General features: G+C 37.8%; 1 protein-coding gene across 4 annotated transcripts in view; it reads right to left on the minus strand.

The window, feature by feature from the left end:
- LOC150081578 (DNA polymerase beta-like) overlaps nt 1-12688 on the minus strand; it is a 235180-nt gene that overhangs the window by 168981 nt on the left and 53511 nt on the right. For all 4 annotated transcript variants that reach the window (XM_090379432.1, XM_090379433.1, XM_090379431.1 and 1 more), the window contains exon 4: nt 8352-8410. In XM_090379432.1, the coding sequence (XP_090235558.1) occupies nt 8352-8410 (59 nt within the window). The remainder of the gene's footprint in view (nt 1-8351; nt 8411-12688) is intronic.

Raw genomic sequence — 12688 nt, forward strand, 5'->3', positions numbered from 1 at the left:
CTGCAAATGCCATATGCGACCATTTAATTATAAGCATGGACAAAAGATAAGTACTGTTTAAATTTCTGCATGATCTCTGCTATAACTGCTTTACCAGCAAGTTTGGCCACTGTTCCGACAGTTCTCTGAACACGTCTCAGAACAAGCTGTGTGACCTTGACTGGATGTCAATAGTCTGCTAAAGCTTCCCACTGATCCTCACCCCTGCACATCGTAGGATAATAGCAAGTGCACCTTGAGCTAGCCTTTTGTCTGACATAAGCGCTACGAAAATAAACAAATGAGGTTGACAGATTTCCTTGTCTAATTGCATACGGTGTGATCACTAACACCAAACTGCCGCCTTTACTGTGCCGTTACATAGTTTCTTTTCTCAGGACAGCATATCTTACTTTAATATTGAATTTGTGTTGGATAGCATAGAATAGGGAATCAGTATGCATGGAAAGAATACTGGTGTGAGAAAACCTACAGATATGTCTGAGGTAGGAAATAGCAGCTCCCCCTTATTGCTTCCCAAAATACCACAATTGTCTCCTGAGAAAGGTATTGCTGGTGGTTTATCTACTGATCAAAAGGCTGGGACAACCGCAAATTCTGAAGATAAAACGTTGGAAGAATTAGATATTACTCGGGACACATCTTCGGTTTATGATGTGGTTTCAAAAATGCGTAAAGATATGAGGAGCTTTGTTTTGGGAGAGACCAATAAAGTAACCAAAAAGGCAGGAGATGCTATTATGGACAAATGGTCCAAACTTGAGGAAGTAACAACAGCCCTCCTGATAGAAAATGAAAAATTGAAGGTTACTAATCATTAAATAAATATGCAACCTAATCTTCTAGACAAAATAATACAAGCCTTTTCCGCAGTGACTCCAAATAAAATAGATTATGTACAAGAGCCAGAGATTCAGGCCCCTGCTGATAGGAAAGCACAACATGAGGATCTCCTGTTACAGGGAACCCCTTCTGTTAGATCTTATGCTGATGTAGCCCAAAATAGACCGATGTTGAAGGAACAAATAGCTAAACCTAGTGAGAATGTACTTAGAGCGTTACAGAATAGCAATTTTAAAACCAGTGCTGATCTAAAAACTTTGGTAACCAATACTTTGAAGACCAAATTTAAAACAGTCAAAATAAAACGATCAAATTAGCATGCAACAAAAGCGTAATTTTGGAAACGGCCTCTAAGTCAGACTTAATTAGTATCTCAACATCTGATTCCTTGTCCTCTGCAGGAATCTCTATGGGAGTTACTAAAAAAGGTAACCCTTCCATAATTATTTATGACGTGCCCAAGGATCTAAGTAAGGAGGACATAACAGAAGAATTGTATAATAAAAATCTGGCTGACTATGACTTTACAGTGGAGGAGATTGCGAAAGAAACCTCGTTCAGATTTACAACCAAGTCAAGGTCCTTGTCAATAGTACATTCGGTAATCAGTTTTTCCCCCAAACATTTACAGGTGTATTTCATCAACGGACAGAATATTTCTTGCTTGTAGCTCGCATAGGCCCCTTACAATAGTTACTAAGTGCTTTTTGTGCTTGGAATATGGGCACACAACACAATATCGTACCCATAACTCCCCATCCTGTGGGGCGTAAGAGGCGTAAAAGAAACTTTCGGCATTCCATCCACGATCCTAATTAGCATTAGTAGAGGCATATGATGCAAGAAAGCAAGCTTATGCAGCATCAGCCAAAAAAAAAAACACACTTCCATTTCACCCCTCCGTTCATTTGAAATACCTGTCCAGCTAAGCCTTAAATTTATTTAGGCTATCAACTTCCACAACAAGGGATGGAAGCCTGTTCCATCAACCAACTACCCGCTGGCTAAAGGAAAACTTCCGCACATATATCCTACATCTGTCTTTCCTCAATTTGAATTTATGCCCTCTCAGGTGATTATTCTGAGCAAGAGGAAGAATCCCATAGGCATTGAGCATGCTCAAATCATTCAAGGCTTTATACACCTCTATCAGATCACCTCGCCGGTGCCTGGTCTCCAGACACTGTAATTTGCAAAACTTAAGCCTTTCTTGGTAAGAGCAAACCTTTGTTCCGTTCACTAATCTTGTTGCCCTTCTCTGTACTCGTTCCAGCAGCTCTACATCCTTCTTGAAATGAGGCCTCCAGACCTATACACAGTACTCAAGGTGTGGCCTGACCATTGCCTTATACAAGGGAATAATCACCTCCTTATCCCTGCTAGAAAAATTCCTGTATATCACTGACCATGAGCTACTCTTGCAGCCCGTCTGTACTTCTCAGAGAACTTCATATCTGCCTGCACAATTACCACCAGGTCCTTTTCATTCTCTAACACTGTCAGTGTAGAGTTGATAAGTTGCTCTGGGGTTGCTGTTTCCCATAGGTAGTACTTTACATTTGGCACCTCTCAGCCCATCTGCTCAACCTTTCCAGATCCTGTTGCAGCAGCACAGCATCAGTAGTGTCCTTAACAACCATGCTAACCTTTGTTTGTATCGTCTGCAAACTTGGGCATTAAGCTTGATATCCATCATCAATATCATTTATAAATACAGAAAACAATAATGGATCCAACACTGAACCCTGAGGGACTCCACTAATAACTTTAGTCCGCGATGAGCAGTGTCCATTGATTACCACTCTCTGTCTTCTCCCACTCAACCATCCCTTTATCCATAGCAGCAAATTTGCCTCCAATGCCACACGACTCCAATTTGTGCAGCAGTCTTCCATGTGCAACAGTATCAAAAACGTTTCTAAGATCAAAGTATATAATATCAAAGTTATTCCCTGCATCCTGTTCTTTTGTGACTGCATCTTAGTATCCATTCCAATTGGTCAGGCAAGACTTTCCCTTAACAAAACCATGCTGTGTCTGAGCTATAACTGGTCTTATCTAGATAAAATAAATTTTCTGTTTATACTCTGGCATGACAACCAAGTCAGTAGAGTTTATACTAAATCGTCGATACAAATATTTATCGTATTTAGTAGTCACGGGCTCGAACACCAATCCAATCAAGGAATGCGTGCGATGCACTCTCACTCCTGACCACTTGGCTGGGTCAGGCCATCCTGCAGTGCTTCTTTAACCAGTGCCTCCATTAATTCTCCTGTAACAGAAGTTAAACTCAGGTCTATAATTACTTGTGTCAGCCTTTCATCCTCCTTTGTGAATTGGGGTCACATTTGCACATCTCCAGTCTATGGGTACCTCCCCTGAGTCCAAGGAAGCTCTTATAATTGTGGCTAAGGGTTTCCTTACTTCCTTTGCTGCCTCCTTTAATATAACTGGATAGATCCCATCCACCCCAAGTGCCTTTCTTGTGTTTATCTTCAACAATTTATCCTCCACTTTACTCTCAGTTATTACAAGATTCTCTAGCTTACTGCCAGAGTTGAATATACCTCTGGCATTCCCCTCGCTGAATAACTCCTAATGTGTGAATGTAGATGCAAAATATTCATTTAGTTTGTTAGCTACCTGAGCAGGATCATCAACAGCTGAACCATCAATATCAAGTGGACCAATCTCATTCATCCCCCTTCCTCGTAGAGTTTATATAAGTAAAGAACTCTTTGCTGTTTTTCTTTGCATCCCTTGCCAAAGATTTCTCGTAATCTGCCTTCGCCTGCCTAACCTCCTTTGTAACTTGGTTACAGACCAGCTTATATCTATCATAGGCTTCTGTGTAACATGTTAATTTATATGTATCCCATGCATTTTTCTTCTCTGCCATATGTCTCATTAGTTCATCTGACATCCATTTAGGCCTAAACTTTGAACAATATTTCTTAGTGCGTATGTAAAGCCTAGTAGCTTCCAAGATAAGTTCTTTGAATGCTTCCCATTTTGAATTTGCTGTTGGTAACATCATCAGTTGGTCCCACTGTATAGAATTTAAATACAGTCTCAGACCATTGTAGTCGCCTTTACAAAAGCAAAAACCCTTCCCTTTACCCCTGATGGTAGTTACCTCTTTGAGTAAATCCCACTTCAGCACACTGTGATCACTGCCACCTAGTGGTTCCTTTATCTGCAGATTCTTAATGCATGAAGGATCACTACTGATATTCAGATCAAGAGTATTACTCCCTCTAGTTGCCTCCCGAACATGCTGATGTAGAAAACAATCATCCAATAAATCCACAAAAGCCTTGCTAGTGTGTGAGCGACCAACCCACAAATTCCAGTCAATATCTGGGAAGTTAAAATCCCCCATTATAAGACCCTCTGATTTACTGGCCCACTCTATTTCCCTGTGCAGTTTCTTATTATAATCATCAGAGTCATTAGACCTACAGCACACTCCTACTCTCAATTTTGATCTCCCAATGCTTATGTCACACAGAAAACTGACTCAACACTGCACTGTCCAGTGATGTCGACTGGCTTCATTTCCTTGGATTATATGTGTTTCTTAACTAATAGCATAACCCCTCCTCCCTTCCTATCCTTTCTGTAAACATTGTACTCCCAAAATTCCAGTTCTGCATTCATTATATCTGTGTGACACCACGTCCCTGATATCCCAACAATATCTGCCTTTGATGTTTTGAGCAATACCTCAAATTCATCAAATTTATTTACCAAACCCCTAGCATTGGTGTACACACAAGTATACATGCACCTGTTCCTATTCTTAGCTACCCTAACACAACCCCTATGTTTACTTGTACCGTAATGACTCCCAGCAGTCTCTGAAATATCCTGCATCTTGTTTTCCAGGCTGCTGCTCATTCCAATAGAAGCAGTGCAAGAATCACTTTCACCTCTGCAGTGGCTACTGTTAATCTATTAGTCTCTGTATCCCCCCAAGCTACAGTTTTCCAACCCACCTAACGCTGCCTCGATAGCATCAGCAAATATTCTTGCAAACTTTCTATTTAAGTGTATCCCATCCCTGTAGAAGCAGTCTCTCCTGTTAACAAGTACAGACCAGGCTGAAAAAAATTCTACCCCTTGAGTCTTGCACAATCTTTCCAGGGCCGAATTGACTGACAATTGCCATGAATATAAAAGAGCTCTAGAGATTGCACGATTAAGGACCACTGATGAATGAGGCAATTCGTGACTGATTTGTCTTTTACCAGTTCTTCACCTGCAGATGAATCAGTCTATGAACTTAGCCTGCTTCAACTAATTGCTCAGTGGTCACGATTGGTAGCCAATGAAGTCCAAAAGGCAACTGACGAAATTAAATTCAATATTATAGCCTTACAAGAACCATATCATTTCCATGGTAAAATAACTGGATACCCTATCTGTTTTAGGGTTATTCAGCCAGAACATGCTGAACCTTCGTCATAGTCAATCCTAAATTGGACGTAGTCAAAATAATTAGTCTACACAATCAATACACTGTCTGCTTAGGTGTGTCTACTCCTCCTGGCTCTTATTTTTTAGTTACACTATACTGTCCACCAGCTTCTGAAACATTACACTCCACCTTGGCTACCTCGATCAAATTATTTCTTTGGTAGGTACAGCCAAACTTATTATAATGTCAGACGTTAATGCCAAATCTAGTCTATGGCACTCCGACCATATTGATAACATGGGTTCACTCATAGAAGACTTTCTCCTTTCACATGAGCTAACTGTTCTAAATAAACATGGCTCACCTTATACCTTCAGCTCTCTAAATGGCGAATCAAATATAGACATCACTGCTACTTCTGACACTGTTTCTTCAAACATTAATGACTGGACACTAAATACTAACATTTGTTCAAGTGACCATCGTGCAATTATAATCTCCGTGACCTGCTCTGCACAAACATATAATCCTCCATTACAGGACCTTAGAAGATTTATTTGCAACGCATCATGTGGAACCGGTTTGGTGACTCAATCAACACTGACTTCCCACTTGAAACCATAAACTTCATCCATCAATTTACAGCTTCTGAATTAGCTTCCTATGTTAATGATGCTTACAGCTGTTATAAAGCAGCCAAAAGGAAAATTCAGTTCTCCCATCCCATTCCATGGTGGAACCGGGAACCTTACTTCGTCATCAAGTGCGTAGGGCTAGGCATACTTACCAACAACATTGCAGGAGCTGGCCACCTCCTAATGTTGAAAGTCTTAAAACAGAATATCAGGTTCTCAAAAGACAATACCTGGTTACTTCTACTGGCAATCGGGACGCATGGGGCCTTGTTTATCGCCTTACTAGGAACAAATCCTATTCCCCTGCTGTTTATTGTTTGGTACCTGCAAACGGAACTGAAACTCTCACCTGAAAGAACAATGTCAACACTATATTGGACAATCTGCTTCCTTCTGATTGCCCAGAGGATGACTTGACTACTATCAACAAATAAGACAGCTCAATAACTCCTACACTACTACTTCTGAATCTCAGCCATTTATGCAGCTGAAGGTGGACACAGCTGTCCTAAAAATTAACAAATCTGGTTGTCCAGGCCTCGACCTTCATGAGGGCATCTTTATCAAACAATTCCACAAGCTATGTCCAACAGTTCTTCCGACTCTATTCAACAAATGTGTGAATGAAAGCACTTTCCTTGTTATCTGGAAGACAGCTCTTCTCAAACTAATTCCTAAACCTTTAAACACCCTGAGCGGCAAGTCCTTCCATCCTATTGCTGTTATCGCATTTGGCAAAAACACGATGGATAGTATAAAAATAACTCAATGAGGCATTACCAAGATGCTGACCCACACAGCTGACCCACACAGCTGACCCACTGGCAGTGGGTCACCTGTGTTGCCAGCTCCTATTGAACAGCCACCTCGAAGCCCCGACCGATCAACATACAGCAATTCATTATGGGGGATTCATTAAGGATATTGTTGCACAACAATGTTATTTATTTTTTTTTTTTTTTGGTAGTTGTTGGCGCATCAGCATCTGTGGCCATAATGCACCTCCCAAGGTTTTTGCAGTACTTTGATCCAAGCCCGAGGCTGGATTCGAACCTGCGACCTTACAACAATGTTATAATACCACTGATGAGCTCAAAGAGACTAAGATTCACTTTTAAACACTACACTCCCCAAACGATAAGAAGGTTGTCCCACAGAACTTGGCAGCGAATTATCCTCTGTTACGAAAATGATGGGAAACGTATTGATCCATTGGATTACTGAACCTGTTGTTTTGCATTTCTTTGTTTGTATCCCTCTCTAAATAAATCTTATGACACAGGAATTCCAAGTGATTTGTATTTACCAATTTAAAACAGGGATAACGGGACTTTGTGGTTACCTGGCCTGACCATTGCCTTATACAAAGGAATAATCACCTCCTTTTCCCTGCTAGCAAAATTCCTATATATCATTGACAAAACCCCATGACCTGCTCTTGGATACAGAGATTCTCACATTTCATACCTCTATCTGCCTGAGTACATCACCTGGGTTCCAACCACACAATCTGAGACTGAAGGTCAACATTGCTATGGATTAATGAAATATTGTAACATGAGGAAATTTTTTTTTTTTTTTTTTTTGTTATTTTGGACCCTATAATAATTCATCCCAGAACTTTCTGCATACACTTTTGAAATGCTACATATCAAAGCAATGTTGTACTATGCATTCTCAGTACTTCTGATAGTTGCTCTGTTCATAATCATACTATAAATACTGGTAACCAATATTCACCAACCTTGTAATAATAAAAACTATATAATCATTTTTGAAATTTTATTTTGTGTTTGCATGAACATGTAGCCATAAATAATTTCTTTATAGTAATAATCAAAAGTGAATACCATACTGTGGAATAATAAAATTTATGCACAAGTAATTTCAATAAGCATTTTTTTGTTTAATAGGATACACAAACACGCCTACTAAATGCAAGCTGCATACAATTATTTTTGATAGCATGTGACACACTATTTTCACAGATAAACATCTATAACAGTCTGTCTGAGAGTTTAACACTGTGCATAGATTTAGTAACTCAAACATAATCTGCCTTTTCCATTATTTCTTACAGCAAAATCAGCTCTTAATTCTCATCTCACATCTATTACATAAATTGAATAATGTACAGTATTTATTGCTACAATGAAGCATTCTTTTTGGTTTTCATTGTGTCTACTTCATTTACATTTCATCATCCAAATGATGTCTACATCTTTGATGATATTCTTTTTTGGACATGTTCCAGTTTATTTTGACACTCTTGTTGCTTCCAGAACCTTATTCTGAAACAATTTGTTATTCAGAGATATTACATATAGTGTTGAAGTTTCAATTTATACAAGTATTAGCTATAAATAAACTTTTAATTTGCTACTGATGCATTATTCTATAACTACAAAAATGGTAATATGAAACATAAATTTAAAGAAACCAACACTTACCCAATCCCTGAAACCCTTGTTAAAAGTTTCAGTGTTTCATTATCCCTGTTAGCACGAATCTAACCAAAATAAAAGGGCAAATCAGATTTTAATTTCCTTTTTATACTCAAAATATCTGCTGTAATCAGTGAAATTACACTAGTAATATTTTCAACATAAATAGGTTCAAAAGGAAAAACTGAAATCGAGCTGCATTTTCTTCTTTCCTTACATCTAGGAACTCTTAAAAATCACATTTTTGATATGTGGGTTGAAGACTTCCTTAATAAAAAAAAAAAAAATCCTTAATGTACAAGTTGAGTACGATAATGTGTTAGAAGCAGTTATAAACTAATAAGATCTCTTATATAAAGCCTTCTCCACCTTTGCAATGAGATGCCTCAATGTGCACTATATCAAATAAATAGCACTTCTGTATTGAAAAGTATTATTCCTATTTATTTTAAAGCAAAGTAACAACTGACAGCTGTCTCAATAGTACGCTTTTCACCATAAATACAATGGGGGGATCAATAAGTAATGCACTATAAGCTGTAATGTCTTTATTATCTGAGATATTGTAACCATATTTCAAGTATATAAAATACAAATCTTTCAACTTCGTGAAAATATCACTTAATGTAAAAACCATTACACTTGATGCATTTTCTTCAATATTCTTTCCGGACAGAAAATGCTTTGGTAAAAATCAAGAGGCCGATGTTTACACCAATGTTTAATGTCAGAAATTAGCTCTACATTACTCTCAAATACCTTACCATGCATGTATAACTTCAGTCTACCAAACAAAAAAAAATCGAATAGGGCAAGGTCAGGACTACAGGGTGGGTGAGGCATTATGCTCCACCACCATCTTGGACAGTGTCAGTGTCTGTGTTGTGTGTGGCTTTGTGACAAGCAGTCCTTTTTCCAGTAACAAGCAGTATCTTACTTTGTTGATGGTTGTTCCACTTTCCAAGAAATTGATAAAAATAATGCCATTTTGATACAAGAAAATGCCTATAAGTTTAGTGATGATTTGGAAATTTATGGGTTTTTTTTTTTTTTTATAGGTGATGTCAGGAGTGTTTCATTTCATGGATTATTGTTTGGTTTGCAGGTCATAATGGAAGAGCCATCACATGATGACCTCTAAAGCAGTCAGGATAGCCAGCATCAAACTTCTCAAGAAGATCTTCACAGATCGCTTTCATCAGTCATCATCTCTTAAGTGAGCAGCCTAGGCACTCACTGAGAACAAATTTTGATGATAGTCAAAATTTGTTCTCAGTGAGTGCCTAGTTTTGATGATAGTCAAAACCCTTTTAACATTTGCACAGCATCCATCACTTGGTTATGCACTTGTCATTTTGAATGACAATGAATGAATCCTTCATTTTTGTTGTTTATGACACGCTGGCATTCCTGCTCTTGGTTTCTCCTTGATGTTGAAATCACCTTCCCAAAACCATTGGAGCCACCTCTGGACATTAGTTTGATTGAATGTCTTGTCCCAGTAAAGTGCCAAGAGTTTTTGATGGATAGGATGTAACCGACTAATCACCCGACTCGAATAAGAACTCCATCACACACACACACACTGGCACTCTTCAGATCTTCAAATGCCAGAAAAATTATATTAGGTGCATTAATACAAGTGTAGTAATTGGTAGTACAAGTGTACTACCAATTATCCCTTCTCTCTTACTTATACAGTCTGTCCCCGACTTACGTAAGTGATATGTTTCAGGATTTCTTACGTAAGTCGATTTTTACGTAACTCGGGAATGACTAATAAAATATTTCTACTATATCCCTGATATGCCAAAATTACAAAAACTGCATATCCTCAGAAGAATGAAGAAAAATAGTTATATACCATAACAATTATTCTGAAACATGGATACCGAAACAAAGAGACATTAATAGAATACAAGCTGCAGAAATGAAATTTTTAAGACATGTTAAAAGGATGTACAAAATTAGATAAAATACCAAATGTAAATATTAGAAAGGAATTAGATTTACTCAATTAATGAAAAAATTATAGAATATAGACAAAGATGGAAAGAACATGTAGAAAGAATGGAAGATAACAGATTCCCTAAATTAGCTTACACATATAGAGCAAAAGGAAAAAGAGACACAGGAAGACCAAAGAAAAGATGGGCAGACCTTTTTGAGATTGGAGCAGGCAGATCGCCTAATCTGTGAAGGAAGACAAGACAAGACCATAACAATTAAAAACTTTATCTGGGGATAGCAGTGAAGTAGTCAGAGTGCCACATAAGAAAAGAAAACATAAAAGGAAACAAAAATGCAAGGAAGAATGTTATTGTACTGTAAAAACTGATATGTGCAGCCACTCGCTGACTTACATAATGGTTGTGTTCCATGGAACTCTACGTAAGTTGAATTTTATGTGTCGGAATTTCCCTAATGGCACTCGCAACTATACATAAGAGCACACTGAAAAATTTTACTTTCATGTGGAAACCAGCATGATGCTTGAACCTATTAAACCACCCACTGCTTGCTACAAACTTGGCTTGGAGTTTGTCGTACTTATTTTTAATACCTTCATAAATACTTCTTGCTTTTGCTTGAATGGCCATTAGACTCAGGTGCACTTGCTTCTGAATCTGATTTTCAATCCATATTATTAATAGCTTTTCCAACGTCGATATAGCACCTGAATACTGTTTTGTGATCACTGTTGATGTTAAATGAGTTGATCCTTAAACACATTCTTTTATATGCATACTGTCCTTTAAAATAGTATTCACTATTAAAGCAGCAAGACCTAATTCCCATGCATTAGATGGCAAACTACGTCCTGCTTTTACTTTCTTAATCATTTTCGTCTTCACATCTAAATAAATTTTATTTTGTTTCCTAGCACTGCCACCACTTGCACTTTCTGTTGGTCGCTTTCCCTTCATCATTGTAATAAGTAAATAGGAATGAAGAGAAGGTTCTGAAAATTTATTTATGTTTTTTATACGACTGAAGATTTCAGCGAATGGGAAACATATTTCACCATAACTAGTTGTGCCCGGCGTAACATATGCCATCTTTCTGATTATGGCATAAATAGTTTAATCTAGATCCTTCAGTCTTCACCAGTCTTGTTTAGTGGTGATATAATTCTACAGCTGTCACCTGTGGGATATATGCATGTCTCTATTTACAGGTGGTCCCCGTCTTCTCCAACAAATATTGCGGCAACCTCCGTTTTGGATGTAGGTGCATTATATCATCTCTTATCTAAGTACTGGTCTTCTATAAATGCCATGTGCACATTCATTGTTGGATTGGCCTCGGTTATTTCATGCATTTGTTTGTATGACTCAGCAAATGGGTTAATTTGTCGCAGTATCTCGTCCAATTGTTCCATTACTTCGGCCATACACCCTTGGTTTGATTGTTTTTCAAGATGTTTTTTTTTTTGTTGTTGCTTCAGCAGAATCGAAAATATAAAGTTGTCCATATCCTGGCTTATTTGCCTCATTTGGATATAACGGTGAGACCAAATGATAAATCTGGTTGTGTATTCTAAATCAGTATGGACCATTTCCAGGCGGTGATTTAATCTCTGCACCCATTGATGCAAACATCATTGTTCAGTTGTACTCGCGTATATGTTCTCTGTAGTTATTTGCTTCACGTGTAATCCCTGTAAGCAGCTCTCGTAATAAAGTATGTATCTCAGACAGTGGGTCAAGTGAAACCTTTCCATTGTGACAGCATTTAGTGTATTTATTCGATATGTTTAACTCACGTCCCCAATATTTTGCATTGCAATACTCACACCTCTTCCACACATTAATTACAGCTTTTTGATTATTCACATCTGGTACTTCTATTTGATTAATCCTAAGGCGTTTCACCTGTCTTCTCATTTCCAATCTTGCTTCTCTTTCTTCAATGTTTTCTGTCTGTCTTCGTAGTCGTAGAGTCTTGTTTTGGGCTCTTAGTCTATTAGATCTCTCCTCTAATATTTCATTAGCATTTCTTCTATATTTTCTCAAAGTTCTTACCCAGTGTTCAACCATTTTTACCCTTCTTAAAACTTAGAACGGTTTATTAAAATTTAAGACAGATAAAATAAACATACATCAATAGTTTTCAGGCATAGGTTGCCTCTCTTCAGTTTAAAAACGTTAGTACAAAAATTAATAAATGGTGTTGGCAACAATCAGCAGTTGGAAAATTTGGGCAGCATACCTAAGCATTTTATATATATAGATAATGTAAAAACCCACACAATTCCAGTTATCGGTATTATTGCAAATGCAATAAGATTGAGTTTACTATTATTATTATTAGCCATATGATGCAAGGAAGCCTGTGGCTTA

The sequence above is a fragment of the Mastigoproctus giganteus genome, chromosome 8 (genome assembly GCF_048544385.1).
Source record: "Mastigoproctus giganteus isolate SK-2022 chromosome 8, ASM4854438v1, whole genome shotgun sequence".
NCBI lineage: Eukaryota > Metazoa > Arthropoda > Arachnida > Uropygi > Thelyphonidae > Mastigoproctus > Mastigoproctus giganteus.